The sequence below is a fragment of the Syngnathus floridae genome, chromosome 22 (genome assembly GCF_059516105.1).
Source record: "Syngnathus floridae isolate MCC-2025c chromosome 22, RoL_Sflo_1.0, whole genome shotgun sequence".
In the NCBI taxonomy this organism is placed as follows: Eukaryota; Metazoa; Chordata; class Actinopteri; order Syngnathiformes; family Syngnathidae; genus Syngnathus; species Syngnathus floridae.
The window spans coordinates 3,845,122-3,863,245 of NC_142434.1; the positions used below are offsets into that span (position 1 = coordinate 3,845,122).

General features: G+C 44.8%; 6 protein-coding genes across 7 annotated transcripts in view; 3 read left to right on the forward strand and 3 right to left on the reverse strand.

The window, feature by feature from the left end:
* Positions 1–1,982, reverse strand: part of LOC148379275 (NACHT, LRR and PYD domains-containing protein 12-like) — a 30,138-nt gene extending 28,156 nt beyond the window's left edge. Inside the window, exons 1-2 of the mRNA XM_088366381.1 lie at positions 1,451–1,982; positions 1,203–1,381 (exon numbers count right to left, since the gene is read on the reverse strand). Of these exons, the coding sequence (XP_088222507.1) occupies positions 1,203–1,240 (38 nt within the window). The 5' untranslated portion in view covers positions 1,241–1,381; positions 1,451–1,982. The remainder of the gene's footprint in view (positions 1–1,202; positions 1,382–1,450) is intronic.
* Positions 82–2,585, forward strand: phyh (phytanoyl-CoA 2-hydroxylase). The gene is made up of 9 exons (XM_088366362.1): positions 82–240; positions 794–843; positions 1,038–1,148; positions 1,223–1,391; positions 1,465–1,546; positions 1,606–1,787; positions 1,862–2,011; positions 2,068–2,202; positions 2,278–2,585. The coding sequence occupies exons 1-9, from the start codon at positions 175–177 to the stop codon at positions 2,329–2,331; spliced, it is 999 nt and encodes a 332-aa protein (XP_088222488.1). The 5' UTR covers positions 82–174; the 3' UTR covers positions 2,332–2,585.
* A 32-nt stretch (positions 2,586–2,617) lies between these two features.
* On the forward strand, positions 2,618–3,960 carry ucmaa (upper zone of growth plate and cartilage matrix associated a). Its single transcript, XM_088366380.1, has 5 exons — positions 2,618–2,768; positions 3,007–3,057; positions 3,131–3,229; positions 3,397–3,495; positions 3,734–3,960. Exons 1-5 carry the CDS (start codon positions 2,711–2,713, stop codon positions 3,820–3,822), a joined length of 396 nt encoding a protein of 131 aa, XP_088222506.1. The 5' UTR covers positions 2,618–2,710; the 3' UTR covers positions 3,823–3,960.
* Positions 2,927–9,203, reverse strand: mcm10 (minichromosome maintenance 10 replication initiation factor). The gene is made up of 18 exons (XM_088366346.1): positions 8,918–9,203; positions 8,666–8,707; positions 8,250–8,501; positions 7,972–8,166; positions 7,763–7,873; positions 7,502–7,697; positions 7,253–7,418; positions 7,006–7,173; positions 6,774–6,890; positions 6,484–6,674; positions 6,329–6,423; positions 6,139–6,243; positions 5,645–6,070; positions 5,449–5,573; positions 5,252–5,365; positions 5,034–5,179; positions 4,914–4,956; positions 2,927–4,818 (listed from the first exon to the last, which is right to left on the reverse strand). The coding sequence occupies exons 2-18, from the start codon at positions 8,670–8,672 to the stop codon at positions 4,735–4,737; spliced, it is 2,541 nt and encodes an 846-aa protein (XP_088222472.1). The 5' UTR covers positions 8,673–8,707; positions 8,918–9,203; the 3' UTR covers positions 2,927–4,734.
* A 512-nt stretch (positions 9,204–9,715) lies between these two features.
* optn (optineurin) lies at positions 9,716–14,006 on the reverse strand. Its single transcript, XM_088366353.1, has 13 exons — positions 13,870–14,006; positions 12,923–13,047; positions 12,660–12,859; positions 12,389–12,550; positions 12,139–12,320; positions 11,969–12,065; positions 11,710–11,819; positions 11,485–11,634; positions 11,224–11,308; positions 10,991–11,149; positions 10,746–10,879; positions 10,344–10,417; positions 9,716–10,234 (listed from the first exon to the last, which is right to left on the reverse strand). Exons 2-13 carry the CDS (start codon positions 13,041–13,043, stop codon positions 10,122–10,124), a joined length of 1,587 nt encoding a protein of 528 aa, XP_088222479.1. The 5' UTR covers positions 13,044–13,047; positions 13,870–14,006; the 3' UTR covers positions 9,716–10,121.
* On the forward strand, positions 13,832–17,814 carry ccdc3a (coiled-coil domain containing 3a). Of its 2 annotated transcripts, none has more exons than XM_088366365.1 (3): positions 13,832–15,505; positions 15,695–15,872; positions 17,254–17,814. In XM_088366365.1, exons 1-3 carry the CDS (start codon positions 15,099–15,101, stop codon positions 17,536–17,538), a joined length of 870 nt encoding a protein of 289 aa, XP_088222491.1. In that variant the 5' UTR covers positions 13,832–15,098; the 3' UTR covers positions 17,539–17,814. The 2 variants fall into 2 exon arrangements, with proteins under 2 accessions (XP_088222491.1, XP_088222490.1); XM_088366364.1 differs by having other exon boundaries at positions 14,559–15,505; positions 17,233–17,814.
* Positions 17,815–18,124: the final 310 nt, after the last annotated feature.

Consider the following 18,124-nt stretch of genomic DNA (forward strand, 5'->3'; position numbering starts at 1 on the left):
TCATAATGCAATTTATACAAATATAATTGTGCGGTATTTTAAGTTGTTGAACTATAAAGAATATACACCCAACAACAGCAAAAGGTCACGTGTGTTGTTGTTCTGCTCTTTGACCTACATTCACATATTACTAGTGAAGTGACCGGACAAGAGCGCCTACCAACCTGCTAAAATATGTCGCGGGCTGCCGAAAGGCTCAAATTGATGATGGGGCATCTCGATCGGACCCCCGCCGTGGTTGTATCCTCTTTAATTTTTGGGATCTTTACCGCGGCTAACTTCATCTGATATATCCGAGAGCTGTGCATCGAGACGTGGACTGCGGAGGTAACACAGGCCGGGGAGTCTCACCGGAGACAACAAAGGCCGCAGGGATGATCAGCGTATTAGTAAATTTATATAAAAAGATAAAACATGAAATGCTCCCAAGTAACGGTATTTTAAATGAATGATGACATTTTCCCGACAACTAAGTTATGCACGTAGTTACGACTAGCGTAATAACCGGCTGACTAAACTATTGATTGCAAAGTGGAACGATTTTGCACAGGTTTATGTTCAAGTTTATTGTTATTTGAAACTGAAACATTAGATAAGCAATGTCGGAACATAACGGCAGGACTTGTTATTGCAAACAAGTATCTGCTAGGTTGAGATCATGGAGTACATGATGGGAAATATGCAGAATGAGCTTCCATTACTTGGCGCACCGTAAATGAATATTTTTGAAAAGCATGTTTCGAGATTTTAGTGGGTTTAAATCTGCTATTATCCTTGACTTGAGCTACTCCAGGCAACACCGACGTCGGCTCAAAGCACCGCCCCTCACCCCCACAATCTAAGGTAAGGAAAGACTTTTTTGCTTTATGCACTTATATAATATATTGCACCCTTTGACACAGTTCAAACAATGACGGACTTCTAACTGTAACGTTACCCAGTAATAAATAAGACTTGAGTGCATTGTTTTGCTATTTTTAGTTACCTGACAGGAGTAACTCAAAAGTTAATGAATTAAAATATTTTCTCATTGTCAGATACACACTCGACAATGACCTGCTGAAGCCAGAAGAGCGGCTCTTCTATGAGAAGAATGGATTTTTTGTCGTTAGGAATCTTGTGGCCGACGAGGACATTGACTTGTTCAGGTGACGGCGTAAAACGTCAACATAAAATGGAAATTAAGTACGAAATAGTTTTACCTGCGTCTTTCTGTCTTTAGGAAGCAGTTTGAGCGCATTTGTCAACGAAAAGTCAACGTTCCCGGTCTGGTGGTCATGAGAGACGTGGCCATTTCCAAGTCGGAGTTTGTTCCTGATCAGAAAGCCGTCACCAAACTCCAAGATTTCCAGGAGGATCCTGAACTTTTCCGGTACTGCACCTTACCGGAGGTATGAAACACATTTGTCAATGTTGTTCTTGGAACACTAACGGAAAATTAAAATCTGACCTTTCTTTTGTCAGATCTTGAAGTATGTGGGCTGCTTCACAGGACCGAACATCATGGCTATGCACACCATGCTCATCAACAAGCCTCCCGATGCAGGTAAGAGGACGCTCTCAAATTGACAACCGGATTTTCGAAAAGCTCATCTGTGTTTGCAGGAAAGAAAACATCTCGCCACCCGATGCATCAGGATCTGCATTACTTCCCATTCCGACCTGCCGACCGCATCGTCTGCGCCTGGACGGCGTTGGAGCGGGTCAACAGGCAGAACGGATGCCTGGTGGTCCTGCCGGGAACGCACACGGGCACGCTGAAGGAGCACGACTACCCAGAGTGGGAGGTCCGAGCGCCGACGTAGAATCACCGCCTGGCTTGAAAGCCTGATTTGAATTTCCTCACTGCCCCCGTACTCAGGGTGGAGTGAACAAGATGTACCACGGAGTACGTGACTACAACCCAGAGCATCCCAGGACCCACCTGGAGATGGAGAAGGGCGACACGGTGTTCTTCCACCCGTTGCTGATCCACGGTTCTGGAATGAATCAGACGCAAGGATTCCGTAAGGTACGACACCGAATCCGATCAACGCTCGCAAAAGTGTGACGTTTTTTTGTTTCCAGGCTATCTCCTGCCACTACGCCAGTTCCGACTGCCATTACATCGACGTGAAGGGAACATCGCAGGAGAATATTGAGAATGAAGTGAAGGAACTAGTGTCCAGGAAGTACTCCGGGACTGTCGGTATCACCTTCCAGGTGATCTCAGCATTTCACTGACACCACTTGAAAGCAAAGGCAATAAAGACTAAATTCATTTGTCGCCCCCTACAGGACACTTGGGCTTTCCGAGGCCGCCTGGTACAGGGAGAGCGACGCGGACTTTGAGACAAGCCGACAAACAAAATTGTTTTAATAAGCAATCAGCTGCTGTGTTCACTTTACAAAAGATAATTGTGATAATTAGTCATAATTTGTGCACTTAAGCTTAACATTAACTGACAGTTTTGACATTGGAGGGAAAAAAAAAAAAAACTTGAACTCAATCCTTAAACTGCCTTACAACTGAATTTACGGGACACTTTAAATAAATGTACACTAGCTGATTTTAATATGTTTTAATAATAAACTACTTGAATCGACGTTATTTGTGTCGTTCAAAGTCCCTCCTCACTTTCTCTCCTCCCACTCTTCCTCCCGCCTCTCATCCGCCCTTCTTACTTTTCTCCGCACAAGTTGCGTCGGCAGTCTGTTCCCGCTCTCCAAGATGTCTCGAAGTCCGCTCTTCGCTCTGTCTTGCCTCATCACCCTCCTCGTCCTCACTTGTGAGTTCATCCTCTGTGATTCTGTTCGGGGGGGGCAAAATCAGTCAGTTGAGTATTTGGAGCAGCTTGGAAAATATTTGAGGGGAAAAAAATCATTTCTTACCTTCTATGATGTCTTTTGTATGTGTTTACCAACATTAAATCAGCCCAAGCACATATTTCACATTCAAAAGCATTTTAATTGTTCTGCCTAGCATAGATAAACAAAAATACATTCCAAGTGAATATTTGTCTTTAGTTTCCAGTTTCTGTGAAAGTGCCGACGACCCCAACGCAGCTGATGTCAAAGGTGATACTCGCGAAACATCATAAATATTCACAACTATGGCTAACCTTCAATTGTTGAACTCTGACCCCATCAGGACCAGAGGCGGCGCGACGTGTGTTCATGCCCGAGGCGGACGCTGCCACCTTTTTCAAACGCCGCAGTCGCCGCTCAGTGAGATATTACGAGCAGCTCGGTGAGTCGTACGCTGACTAGATCGAAAAAAGCAAAATATGCGGCTGCTAAGTCAATTAAGTGTGAAGCCCCCTTGAATATTCATCACGGGCCTTCAGAAGGAGTCACGGGATATCGCGGCGCAGTGTCCCTTCTCACGCGAAACGCTCGGTCGCCGTGTGTTTCCAGCCGAGCAGAGGGTGTTTCGGATAAACGCCGAGCGCCGGAGGGAGACCAACGAAGAGAAACGCAACGAGTACGAGAACTACGCCGAAGAGGATCGTACCGGTAAAATCTTTCATTTTACAAGAGAAAAATAATCAACCTAATTTTGTGTGATGTAATAAATAGAAAATTACATTGAGGAAAAAAAATTGCAATCACAATATTGACGGGGGAAGAAAACAAATATTTTTCAAAATCATTCGGCGCTACATCACAATAAGACCTAAATATTGTTTCAAAATGTACAGGTTGTAAAATAGTAAATACAAAATGAGATCATGTTATGTTTTGTCTCCTTTAGAACAAGGCGAACGAAGCAGAGAGAAGCAGGAGCAATATCGCGAGTACAACTATGACGGACAATACCCTCGCTTTCACTGGTTTCACTAATTGTCTTCAAGTGAACCGTATATTTTAATATAGCTTAAAATATCCTAAAAATGTTATAAACAAATTCTGCTTTGTGTATAATTATTTTTTTATTTTTTACATTGGACACACTCAACAAATAAAGTCAACATTACGTAAGGCATGTTTGTTTTAACTGCTTTTTCCACCGTGAGGCGTTTGTAAACACAAGTGAAACGGTTTAGACTTGCAAAGCGTTTGATTTCCTGAGAAGGAAAAGAATTGGAGCTCGACAAAGACAAATTTTTGATGCGTTTACCACAGAGAGGTCAGGAATTCGGAGTATTCAAATGGAAGAAGAGACGAGCTGCGCAAGTCATCAGGCTGAAGTTATTTTCCGGATCGGAAAATCAGAAGGAGAAAAAGCAAAAAAAAGCACTCTGTAATTGCTAAAAGCTGATGCTGTCCTGTTTAAAATACAACCTGAGATTTCCGGGCTGGCGTGAGCCCCGACACCTGGAGAAGATTACAAAAATTTGTTTTGCCTTCACGCAGAAGACGAGAATCACATTTCATAATGTGTGCAGAGGGAGACGTGATTCACTGAGCGGCTCTCGAATCACCGAAAGTAAAAGACGAATACATTTCTAATAAATGACCAACCTTAGATGTTCTTCCAAGATCTTTTAAAGTACAGAAACATGCCGAGTTTTTGCATGATGGGGGATCATCTCGGGCCCGCTGCAAAATTCTTGCTCTCTATTATCACAAAATCATAGTCAAGTATTTCCTTGTGATGTAACAATATTTAGAGGGAACACCCAAAAAGGGAAACAACTCAATTCTTTGCATATTTAGAACTTTTCCCTCCGGCCAATGCGGATCAGTGGTTTAATTTCTTCCAAATGTCACATGATCAAAATTAAAAGTCATTTAAAAAAAAAAAAATTGGTTCTACTTTAAACTGTTGAGGAACCTTCCGTGTTCTTCCCCTCGCGGTTTGAGAAGCTCTCCGCCTATCTTTGGGCCCGTTTTCTCCTGTGGGAGAAAAGAAGACGAAGAAGCGATTTTATCTCATGCAGACGGAAGGAATGTAAAAGTCTTGGATGCTTTTTAGATAACGCCGCGTTTACCTTCAGCATTCCGTCACGCTGCCATTTGAAGAGACCGCAGTTGCTGGAAAAATACGAGATGAATACCGAGTTAAAATGTCAAAGCAGAGATGTTTTGAAGGATTCAAGGTTGCTTGCTACCTGCAGTGTTTGTGCGGGAGTCTGTCAAGGGCGATGGCTCTCTGGCCGCACGGGCACTTGAAGAAACGTTTGAGGGCGTCGTGCCAGCGCAGCGGGTGACTCTCGGCCACGCAGCGATCGGCCGGTTTGAAATACGTGTAGTTGCACTGCGAGGGGAAAAAAAACGAGAACTCGTAAAGTGGCGGCGTTCTATTTGTCGGTGGCGGACAGGGAGTGACCTTTTGACAGGAAACAGCCCGACACTTCATCTCCCGGATGCCCTTCATTTTCTCCTCCATCTGCTCCTTCTTCACTAGCGCGTCAAAATATCGCTCCTGGAGTTGATACTCAGTCTGCGAGGGGCGGCGAAAATAAACAAATTGAAGTGAGAGAAAAAAAAAAACTGCGGGAAGCAATTTCAGCAGGTGCTTCGTACCGCCTGTAGTGCCGCTCCATGGAGAGATTTGGCGTTGAGGATTTTTTGAAACTCCGCCGACTGAATGTAGTCGCGTTCACCTCGCTGTTTCTTCTCAGCCGGCTCATCAGAATCTCCGCGCTCGACTGCGTGGACGATATTGAGCACACGGTGGTTACTGCTTATTTATTCCACAAAACGGGTTACGTGTGGTTACCGTCGGGCGAGGTGAGATTTTTCTCCACCCGGGCGCTGATCTCGCCGCTGCTCGTCCTCTTCCTCTTGACAGCGTTGGGGTCTTCCTTCTCCAGCGCCATCCCCTTGGCTCTCAGCTTCTTCAGAGCCGCCAGCTTGGTGGCGGAGAGGCTCCGGGCGGCGGGCGGGGTGGCGTCGAAGAAGAGGACGTCTTCGCCCTTTGCGAAGCCTCGACCCAGCGTGGGGGTTTGCGGCGTGGCGGGGCTTTGGCCGGTCGCGGGGACGCCTGCTTTGGGGGATGCCGGTAAAGACGAAGCGGCTGACTTGGGCACTGCGACCGCTCGACGTTGACGATTCAGCAGGAACTCCCTCTGCTTCTGTTTCTGCTGCTTGAGAAGGTCTGAAGCTGAGATGGACTGGACAGGAGCTCCTTGTGCATCTTTCGGGGCTGACGGACAAAATAAAAACTCTGAGCCCGTGGTGACATTGGGTCGACATTTGTCCCGAGTTGCATACCTTGTATCAAGTGCTTCTTGAGCTGCAGAGCTCCCGGCGACGGCACCGACATCAAGCTCTTGAATTCATTCGAGCAGTTTGACACCTCACCAGACGACTTCAGAGCTACAAGATGGAGACGAATTGTCAGCATGACACGTCACTCCATCCGTGGAGAAAGGATCCAATGAAATGGCTGGAGTCGCGTTACCGAGCATTTTCGCATGAAGGATGTGACGAGCGGAACCTTTCACAAAGAGCTTGTCCAAAGTTGTTTGTCCTGATTTTTGGGGTTTGGACGCAGATCTGCGCCAGATATGGATTAGGAAAATGTCACTTGAGAGCAGACGCCGTCGTTGGACTCACAGTGATGCCGCGCAGGCTGCCGACGAGACGCCGCCGTAGTGAAAGCCGTCCTGACACAGGCGCTCCCTGAGGCTGACGCCCTTCACCTTGCTGGGCGCCTTTCCGGAGAACGCCGACTGCAGCTCGGAGCGCTTGGAGCTCATCTTCTTGTACTGGGCCTGGACGTGATATTGGCAGAACTGGCACTCGTACTGAAGGCAGAGAGAAGGATATACTTATTTATTTAGAACGAATTAGAAATGACTCATTGAAGCCAAAAGTGTATTCCCATATTATATTGACAGTATTACCATGTTAACAAGCTGAGAGCAGGGGTCTCCATTTTTCTTCATGGCTTTGCATGTGCCGTAATCTTGAGCTTCGCCCATCAGCAACACCTTCTGCGGGTGATCCACTGTCAAACTGACCTGCATGTTATAAGATAGAAACTTTTTTTAAATGACCTGCCTGAACATGGCAGTAATCAAAGCCGACGTTAATCAAAATAATATTGGTATTTTAATGTGAGATGTTTGTGCTCACCCCATCATATCCGTCTTTTTGTTTCATGGAGTTGGGGTTGAGGATTCCGACGACGCTGCCTGTTTCGGTCTTCCAGTGCTCCTTGTGGACGTTTCCGAACAGCAAAAGCGACACGAACACATCCAGGTTGTGGAGGTCGTTCAACTTCCAGATGCTAAATGTTTTACCCTTTATCGGCAGAGATGTTGCGGCGTAAAAAAACGAGAAAGCCTCGAAAGCGTCGTTGGATCGAATACGGGATTCTTACGCTGCTGCTGCTTTGCGGTGTTGCTTTGCTGACCAGCACGCCAAACGTCACCCAGTCGCTGTCCTCCAGCTTCTCACGTTTCAGGCGCTCCGGCACCTGTGACAGGCGGATGAGGCGGCGGTCGGCCATTTTACGGTCCATATCGCTGGATGAAACGCGTGGCTTTCTGAAAAGTACACAAAATGGTTGATTAAAAACATGCAGAGATTTGAATGTGTCTAATTAGAGCTTTCCCAAAAAACTCCTGACCTGAGCCGCAACCCGGAGTATTTCTCCATCGCCACATCTTTAGGAAGAGAGTCCAGCTTAGGCGGTTCTGCTGAAGAAGAAGTCGGGCCAGGTCTGCTCTGGAAGGTTGTAGACAGACGCTGAGGAGTGGCCGCCTTGCTTTCCACAGGCAGGAAGGAGCTTCCCATCTTAATCTCCACCAATGGTGCTCTGGCTTCTGTTATGAAAAAAATAATACACTAAGAAATGAGCGGCGCAAATAACTCAGGTGATGAGTTTAACCTGGTGAAGTGCTGGATTTGCTTTGGTGGGTCACTCTGGGTTTGCGTTTGACTGAGTCGGCGTTGCTCAGCTCGGAGATAAAGTCAGAGGACTCCTGGCTTCCTGTTTTTCCTGGATTGGGCGACGATGTCATTAATATTTCAGTGAAACAGACCGCCATGACAGTGAACATAATTAATATAGACTATATTAGCACATTTCACTTGTACCTGATTCATTTTTTAGCTTCTGTGTCACAGCCGCTGGATTTCCTGGGATACGTTTTTTGGGGGCCTGACTGGACGGCAAAGGTTTCAGAGTGGGTGAGCTCCCTGATGGTTTCACCGAGGAACAGGAAGCACTCTGGCTCGCTTCCAGCTGCTTCTGCAATGCCTGCATTTTCTCCTGCATCTGCCTCAACTCCGCTGAACATGATGGAAAGGGGGAAAAAAAATCCATGAAATATTAACTTGTGGTGTGTTCTGCAAGAAATGACGCAGATACAAACCTTGTAGCTCCTCTTGGGACCTGTTAAGACTCTCATTGGCTTTGGTAGTATTTTCTTTCACCACCTGCTCTTCTTTTTCAATATCATCCACATCTCCAAATAGCTCAGTCAATTCATCCTTCGGCTCCACATACTCTTCGCCATCGTCATTGTCAAACAGGTCATCCAAGTCATCTGCTTGCTGCTGCTGGTCTTCTTCACAACCATCATTTTCAGCCATCAGGGTTGTCAAAATGTCCAAATCATCTTCACCTGGATAAAAAGTAAAAAATGTACTGCTCAACAAACAATAGACACAAAACATTCTCATTCACACCTATGGACAATATAGTCTTCAATGCACCTGACATGTATCTATTTTGAAATATGGAGAAAATTGAGAGGAAAAATGCCAAATAAAATAAAAAAATACTTACAATCCATTATCAAGTAGAGTCAACCTGATTACACCTGCCAAGCTACAGGACAAACACGGTTTAATTTGCAGTAACATTACAAGTAGAGTACACATTAGACATTTTACATGGGCGCATTTACAAAACCACCATTTTATTTCATTTTTTACGAAACCACCATTTTATTAAACCACCATTAAGATGTGAATATAATTTGATTAGTTACAATATAGTCGGTCCACGAAATTCAACATACGAAGACAATCAACTTACCACTTAAATGCCAAATTCCCACTTCGTGTCTTCTATAATATTCAACGGAATTAAAACGTCGTTTCAGTATATTACTATTATTTTTGTAACACAAATATATTCGTGTTTTGTCGTTTAACAAACCATTTTTTGGCCTCTTCTTCTTCCCAAAGTGAGGGAGAAAATCTAAACTGGCGCTAAACTGAGGACCCCAGTTGTCAAATCATTTTTAGGTGGCTCAAATGTGCCTGATTGTGAAAGCTCTCTCGATATTCGATTTACTTCTTAGTTAAGGCTAAAATTTTCTAAAATATACAAAAGTAAAACTGATTACTGATAGATAACAGAATTCAGAAGGAGCATAGTGTACCGGCAATATTTTATTTTACAGCAGTGGGAAGGCAAATGTTAGGGCAGCAAAGTAGGCGTGCCCTATTGTCGACATCCTAAAGAGTAGGAAAAGCGTTTTTGTTTTTTTACAAGGAAACAAATAATGGACTTTAATACAGTATTAAGAGAAGCATAATTGTAAATATATGCTGTAATAATTGTAAATACATGCTGAACATTCAATTGTCAATGGAGATATCTGCATATTAATTTCACCTAAATAGGTTTGAGGGACATAAAGTCATTATTTGGATAAAGATGTGAATAAAAATAGAATTACCATAAAAGTCCAATACTGTATTTGTCTTCACATGGTGGAGGAAGGCGATCGTTTTCAGGACCTTGAGGACTACATTCACACCAGTTGTTAAGATTAAATCATTTTGAAATGCATGGACATGTGCTCTTATCACAGAGAAAACAATGCTCTGACCTGATGACATCAATTTATTTAACAACACATTTTGTAAGAGCAGTGTGCAGGGTCAAAAGGTTGCCAAGGTGTGAGCCTCCTAAAATTAAATATACCTGCTTCTATAAAGTATATGTGCCTGATGATAAATTTCAAATATCCCAATAGTACAAAAGCCCCCGAGTGACAGATTTATTTAAAGTCTCTATACTTGGACATTCCTTGCATATTGCCTTGACTCATGCAAACAAAACTGAGATGCCGTCAAACACGAAAAAGATATCAACTCTTCCGAATCTTGCATTTGAACAAGCAAGGACTTGAATCATTCTCGTCTCATCACAGGAAACAGTTAAGTCCAGAGGAAGCCTCAGATTAAAGTGCAATTACGGCTATCACTATTATAAACGAACGAGACGGGGGCTAGTTGATGCAGTCCATGATGTGGATCTGCAGAGTGTCCAGATCTGGCAGTATTGCGTCGCATTTTGGACAAACGTGTGCGGGAATACCGCCCTGACGCTGCCAGTTGGTGCCTGCAAGACAAAAAAACCCAAACTGCTGAGTGGCCATTTTTTTCCACCCCCAAACAACAGACTGTTACTTTAAAGCATCAAGTCAAGAAATCAACAAGAAAAATCATACCTCTTGAAACTAAAGCTTGCCCTTGTGCATTTGGATTCGGCACATGTCTTCTTCGCATTTCACCTAACGTCTGCCTGTGGACACACAATTTGGCAAGAGTGAGGAAACGGAACGTCATGTGAATAAGGTGTAATTGCGTATCTTCTACACAAGGTGGCAGCAGCCATTTGTATAGCTATTTTCTTGTTTTGTTTACATTAGCAAGGATGTTATGGAGAAGGGGCACTAATTATGATTTATAGACAACTGATGCTAGCGGAGAGTTGGGGGGGAGATGAGTTTTCAGCAAATGGGACAGTTTTGCTTCTTGCATAGTGGTCATATTTGTTTGCTAATTGAATTACCTGCCTGTAGCCACTTTGCATTGGCTGCTACCACCTGTTTGTCAATCTTACACCATACCGGCTCATCTCCTCCTGCAGATGGATGTTCTGCTTCTTTACGTATTCCAGCTGAACAGAGAGACGCTCCCTCTCCTCGTGCAGTTTCTCCCTCGCCGCCCGCTCGGCGTAAAAATCAGAGGAGTAGACCTCGGCCTGGGAGGAGAGGGAATCGCCACGATTCAAACACATCAAATTGAAAAATTAAGATGTTAAAAGAAATACAAGACTAAAAATATGGCTTTCAAGATCCACAAAATTGCCCACCTGCGCCTCCAAGACAGAGATGGTCTCCAGCTCCTTCTCCTTCTTGAAGACCTCCTGCTTCAAGCTGTCAATTTTCTCCTGCTTGGTGGCCAGAGCCTTCTCGGCGGCGCTGAGCTGACTTTGAAGCTCGTCCACCACCTCCTTGCCCACCAACCCGGCCTGCGGCACCAGTGACTTGACTGATTCAAAGCAAATAGCAAACCGGCGAATAATTTTGCTGCTTGACACATTACCTCTCTCTTCTTCTGCTCTTCCTGGAGCTCATTGTAGTCTTCGAACAGTTTAGCGTAGGCGTCCTTCAGCTGGGCCAGGTTGCTCCTGACCCAAAATGAATTTAATTACATGTCATCTAAATGGACAAATTAGTGATGGGAAAATGAAGCTTCAAAGTTGCTTCGTGAAGCGGTTGCTGTATTTTTTGACGCCTCTAGATGGCAATTTGTGTTTGAAGCTTTATTTTCCCATCAGTGCTGCGAGTACGAGTGTTCACGGACCTCTCCTCCCCGGCCTTCTTCTGCACGATTAAGCTCTGCGCCTGAATGCTGTCGAGTTGCACCTTGAGCTTTTCGTTCTGCGATTTAACAGCCTGCGTGTCGACCAGTTGGGCCCTCAGAGTGGCCACATCGTTCTCCATCTCGCGACATCTGCGGCGAGAATCAACTTGAGGCATAATAGTGCTATCCTATGTTTGTTTTCCCTCAAAGTAATTGTTAACAAACCGCTCCTGCAGGTTCTTCTTCATGCCTTCTGCTTCATCCAGCTTACTTTGGGCCAGCTGCAGCTTTTGAACCAATGCCATCATCTGCGATCTTATAAACTCGGAGGCCACCTGGAATGCAAACAAACATTTCAGACAATTTTGATAAGTGACGTCCAACCACTTCCTTGTGAGAATCCGGTTATTCATTATTTAGATTTTGAAGGACTGATTTTGACTAAAAACAGCGAATTTACTCAGACACAGAAAAAGATGAATACCTCGACCTTCTCCGAATTGTCTCTGGTCTCTTCTGTCAAGCTGGTCTGTGTTGTTATGGTCGCATGTTGACTCTTCTTTTCCTCCATCGTTCTTATTCTGTTAAGAGAGCAACATGGTTGAGGGAAAGAATTGATGGACTGCATTTACGAATGATAAAATTTTTTTTTACATGTCAACGGTTGCTTGCAGTTCGGCCTGCAGCCGCTCGGCTCGCTGGGTCTCGTTCCTGAGGGATTGCAGCAGGTGACTGACGGTCACCTCCTCGCTGTCCAGACGGGACGCCGTCATGCTGGCGTCGAGATGTTTGCTGCTCTCACTGGCGTCTTTCAGGACACCGACGCCACCTTCGTCCTGAAAAGACAGTTGTCTTTTGATTAAACACCGCTAACCCGCTTCAAGGTTGATATTTTTCTTCTCACCGACACAGATATGATCTCGATGAAGGAGTCTTCACAAGAGTTGGGCTCGCACTTCAGCTGCAGCTCGGAGTTGAGAGCCACCAGGTCGTTCTTCTCCGCCTGCAGTCGGCTGACCAGAGCACGCAGGGCGTCCGTTTCGGCGCTGTGACTAGAAGGCACTACCTGGAAATTACATGTTGAGTAAAAATTAGGATCACATTGCTCATCGTGTGGATCCCTGCCGCTTTCCTGATTTGTGTTTGAAGAATCTATCTACTGCAAGCCCACTCACTTGTGAGCCATCCAAAGCACTGGATGACTGCGCCACTTTTTTGCTGAGCTCCTGGTTTTCCATAGCCAGAGCCTCCATCTGAACCCGGGCCTCCCCGAGCCTCGTCTCCAGGAAGACCCGCTCCTGCCGCTGCTTCTCGCGCCACAAGAACAGCTCCTCAAAACGCTCTTTCATCGACAGGTTGGTCTGACGCAAAGCCTCTGCGGGAACGGGGGAAAAGCACGTCAAGTGGACGTCATTTCGATAACGTGACCTTAACTCACCTTTAAGGTTGCTGTTTTCCTGAATAAGAGTTTTCATCTGGACCAACGCCTCCTCTGACGTTTCCACCATACTGGGGGAGCGAGGAGTCTCCCCATTCAGTACGGGCTCTACGGAATCCATGATACTGAGAGAAGTAAAAGACAAAAGGTTGCTCTTCACAGCAATAATACTGTTTGGAAGGGTTGCAAAAGGGAAGAAAGTCACTTAACTGCGTAATAAAGTAGCTCACTGAAAATTCCCGTAATTTTGCAAGCCCGGTTTCAAGCGATACTGTCATAGACGTATTCATTATTGTGGCATTGTTTAGTCTTAATATTTTGCGGTTCCCACAGTGGTAAATTTATCTCTTCGGATTGTCGTTACAAAGCCTGAAAAGTGACTCAGGACTTAAGCATGCTGCACGAGCAAGAAAAACAACCAGACACTGAAATGACATCATGTCATCTGCAGGTCACATGACATCTTAATCACGGCGTGGACGTCCATCGGGTCGGATGGAAAAGGCAACATAAAAAAAAGGATGACGAGGGTGGTTTGTCTTCTATTAATAAAATATACAGTAAAGTTGAAAGCGCTTTTCATGAAAACACATTCTAATAGCAGTTTTAGATTTGTTTTAAGTCAATTTTGTGTTTTATTCGGATTTGTCTTGATGTGTTTGTTTTAAATGTAGCTTAGTTTCGTTAGTTTCATCAGTATTTTGTTTTTTTACGGCTGCTTTTCATTCCAATGTGCTGTCTTGTTTTCGTTGTGGAGACAAATCTCTACGATAGACACGTGGAAGAGTAAACTTGACTTTTAGACGAAATATTACAGTCTATCGACTTTCTCTTTCGATACGTACTAAATGACGAGCCAAGTTTCCTTTCAAAATTAATTTAGCTGTGAAGTCAACACATTTCCGGACTGCGTCACAACAAACCAAGTAAATAAGTTTAAAACTGACCTTCTGTGGAATCCGGAAAGCAAATTTAGATGTTCGTGTCGAACACAAGTAAGCAACACTTGAGATTAAGGTAAATGTTGGATTGTTGAGAACCTTGCAAGATCCGCTTCTGGTTTGGGTAAAATTCAAGTCCAACACTGAAAAGAAAGACAATATAGTTATTGACTTCAAAATAAGATAAGAAACTCAACGCCCCCTTTCATTGGAGCCGTGAGAACACTAAAACCTTTTATTTTGAAGACGTCTTCGTCTCGTTTTCCTGTTATGAGATACGCACACTTAACGGAAACTGTTTCCTTTTGAGTGACGTCACAAAGGATTTAAGTCGTAGCTACGACGCGTCGGTTCTCGTTTTACGTCAATCACTAACGTCACGCCGTGAAGCATTTCGCTCAAATTTTAAGCATATTTACCATATTTACCAATTTTATGCTTTAATCTCGGGTTAGTGATGGACGTCGTACAAATTCTGGTGTTGTCGCTGCTGTAGAGACAAAATACCATCGTAAACCGATTATTTTATCTTTAAGCTATTGATTCTGAAATATTCAAACAGTTCCCCTTTAAAGTTCTCAAACATTTGGATTTTTAATTGAATTTGCTGCATATTTTCTCAAGTTTCCTATAAAAAAAAAATTGAAATTACATCCTTTGTTCAAGCATGTTGGCATTCAATTTAAAATCCACTAGATGGCAGTGTTGTACACGCACAAACGGGTAATGGTGTGAATGTTAAGTTTAAATGTTCCTTTGCTCTTTCATCAGTCTCCTTTGTTACTACAAATTTGCATAATACATAATGGATGGAAGGAAGGAAAGAATGAAGAAATTACAGGTATGCGAGAAGGAAAGAAAAAGGGGGTCATTTTGAACTCTGACTAAAAAAAACAATTTTTTTGTAAGTGCATTCCCATATTGTGTAGCGATCTCAATATTTAACTCTGAATTGAAAAGTGAGTTATGCGACAGAGGAATTCCATGTACACCAATCAGCCCACACTTGACCCACATTTTCATGTGTCCCTGAATGCAGCACCGATGCTCCCTGCAGAGCTCTTAAAAAAGGAGGCGTGTGAGAAGGACACTTTGGAATTGGCTCCCAAAGTTTGCACGAAAGCAGCAGGTTCTTTGCGCTTTTCCAATTTATGGAGCGGACTTTTTGTATTTGTAAGCGTCCAATTATAATTCAACTTGCAATTGCAAGCTGAACATCACTCCAGGGCTCCGTGATGACGTCCACGGTTATTCTCATTGCACTGCTTGGCGTATTTACGCACCGAGACACTTTGACGCACGGCTGCCAGCTGCCGTCCGAGTGGCGGCCACTGAGCGAGGGATGCCGCGCGGAGCTGGCCGAGATCATCGTGTACGCGCGGGTTCTAGCCATCCACCGGGAGCCCCTGGGCGGTGGTGTGGACAGCCTCTACAACTCCCTGCCCGTTGGATTCGGTTACGGGTACGAGGGCGCGGAGGAAGGGCTGCTGTACTCGGCGGAGGTGGAGCTGCTATGCGATCAAGCCTGGGGGAGCATGCTGGAGGTCCCGGCGGGGTCCCGACTTAATTTCACCGGCCTGGGCTACCTCTCCTGTCAATCTCACACGGTGATGGAGAACTACTCCTACTTCTTCTTCCTCAGGTATACAAACTAGTTGAATTGACAAGTGCACCCCCTAGGAATATTATTTTATTCAATCCAAATATTTGTGACCTACTCTAAATTCAATATTTTTCCATGGTCAGTTCTTGATGGTTGTGATGGAGACAACAAAGTATCTCACCTGACATGTGCGGCATCCTTTCTGAATGTTCACGATTTCTCCACTAGGATGGATGAGAACTACAACATCTTGCCCCACGGCGTCAACTTCCAGGACGCCATCTTCCCCGACACGGCCGAGAACCGGCGCACCTTCTCCAGCCTCTTCCAGTTCTCCAACTGCACTCAGGGGAGCCAGCCGTTCCACACTTTCAGCCCCGAGTGGGACACTGCGGAAGACAGCAGGGTAGGGTGTTAATATTTAATGTTGTGGGGGGCAAATTGTTCAGGAAAGGAGATACTCAAGGAGGATTTGGGTTTGTTTCCAGCATGAAAATATAGCTAGCAAGAAAGATAACTAGCGTAAAGCAGGCTGGTAAGCTAAACATTTTTGTTCCTCTGCTGACTGCTCATGGGCAGCTCGAGAAAACATGCCATGACATGTTAAAAAGGAATTGAATTGTTTTACTGGCTGTAAAAGTGGGGGGAGGTTAAGGCCCCCCCCAACCCCCCTCGCAACTACGCCTCTGTAATTGAACTATTCTTGGGGTTTTGAATCCACTCGGGTAGAGAAACGTACTAATATGCAGCAAGCACGTGATTGGCCGCACAACATGTCACCCGGTGAGGATTAAAGCAAGCGACTGAGGAGCGGCGGAGGTTAAAGGTCAAATAGCAGAGATGTTCATCTGTGACGGACACAAACTTACTCGACCCTGAGCACAAAGCAAAAGAGCATCTTTGGTTCGTGTGTGGCTTTGACCTCCAGGCTTGCGGATGACAAGCGCTCGCACGTCTTTGGGGGGGTCGTGGAGGTCAAGGCGAGGCAGTACAGGTGTTGAGGAATTTCCCAAGATTTTTTTTCCGTCACCTCTTGCCATACAGTTTGGGAAAAACTTCATTCCCGGGTGGACACTTGCGGAGGGGGGGTGTTGTTTCAGCCCCGTGGGAAGCAGACACCCCCTGAAGGACACACAAGAGACTTCCTCTCTTTTCAAAACCCTTCATTAGAGGCTACCATGTAATCTTTCCACTGAAAGATAAGCCATTATTTCCCCCGATCCTATTATTATATAATGCGAAATTAACATTTAACCTGTGCTGATGAGAGAATTGCTCAAAGCTAGTATAATATTTTATGGCTCTCGTAAATGTTTTACATGGACTTTCATCAGCTTGAAAGGTAGTTAATACCAAAATATTTTGTTCAAATGTTATAATTTACATGGGTGCCTTAAACAGTTATTTTTACAGCTGGCAGGTAAGACGCGGATGTTTTGACAGATGTGTGCATGTTTTAGATATCCCACCGAGAATCAACCTTCTTGAGAAAGATTTCACAATTGCAAATATATTACAGTATTTTGATTGGACTTGCATTGTGTAGATGTTCCTCTAAAATTGTCACTGGAGGAGAAATAAAAAAACATATCAGGGCGTATAATGGTGCTCCTGGTGTGCAGTGATGAAAGAAGAAGAGTAATATACTCCAAGTGCATGCTGGGTAAATCACATCACTTACACAGCCAGACGCTGAGAGGTTTGTCCTCCAGTTTGGTGAGGAAAATAAACAAGCGGTTGACTCTGTGCTCCCCCCCCCGCCCCAGCTGCTGTGCTCCTCCATGCAGGCGGCGCTGTTCGACGAGGAGGAACGAGCCCGCGACCTGCAGGAGCGCCTAGCCGCCGCCGAGCGCAGGAACAAACAACTAAAGAGCCGCGTCCGTAAAGTGAAGCGCTCCCTGAGGAACGCCCGCAAGGCTACACGCAAGGCCGAGCAGGAAGCGCAGGACCTGCTGGTGAGGCTCACGGCGGCCGAGCGCCAAGTCGGCCATCACCTCAACACCATCACGCAGGAAGAACCCCCGCCGGGGCGATACGCCGGCTCGGCCCTTCGGCAGAGAACTCGACTCTGATCAAACCTGAACGTTGGACTATGAGAGACTGCTGGGCGGTCTTTGTGGACAAAAACCATCCCAGTATCTGGATTTCAGTCTCCATTCGAGATTTTCTCCATGTTGAGTCACAAAGTGTGGAAAATCAAGATCATAACATTTATTCAAAATGCTCAAATGTATGATTCCTATCCAATATCACCTATTACAGCATATAGAATAAAATCAAAGCAGCAATCTGATTGGCTGCAAAGTTTTTACTCCTATTTTGATATAATAAACTAGATGGAATGTGAATATTTTTTGAAATTGGGATGTATCGATCTTGTAATGTGTCTGACTTTTAAACTTTGAATCAAACGGCGCTGACCTACGTTTATTAGGGTGTTAAGAGAATTGTAGGTCAGAGGATACCAAGTGTGGAGAGTGTGCATGTCTGCTTCATCAAGTGAATGGAATGTGTGTTGTGAGGAGGTCAAGAACAGCAGGACGGCGCTGAAATATTCCTCTAATTAAGCCTGAATGGAAAGTCTTATTATTCGGTTTGAGATGTAATGCAGGGAAAATACATCACCTCTGTATATCGACTTCCCATAATGAGGGATTT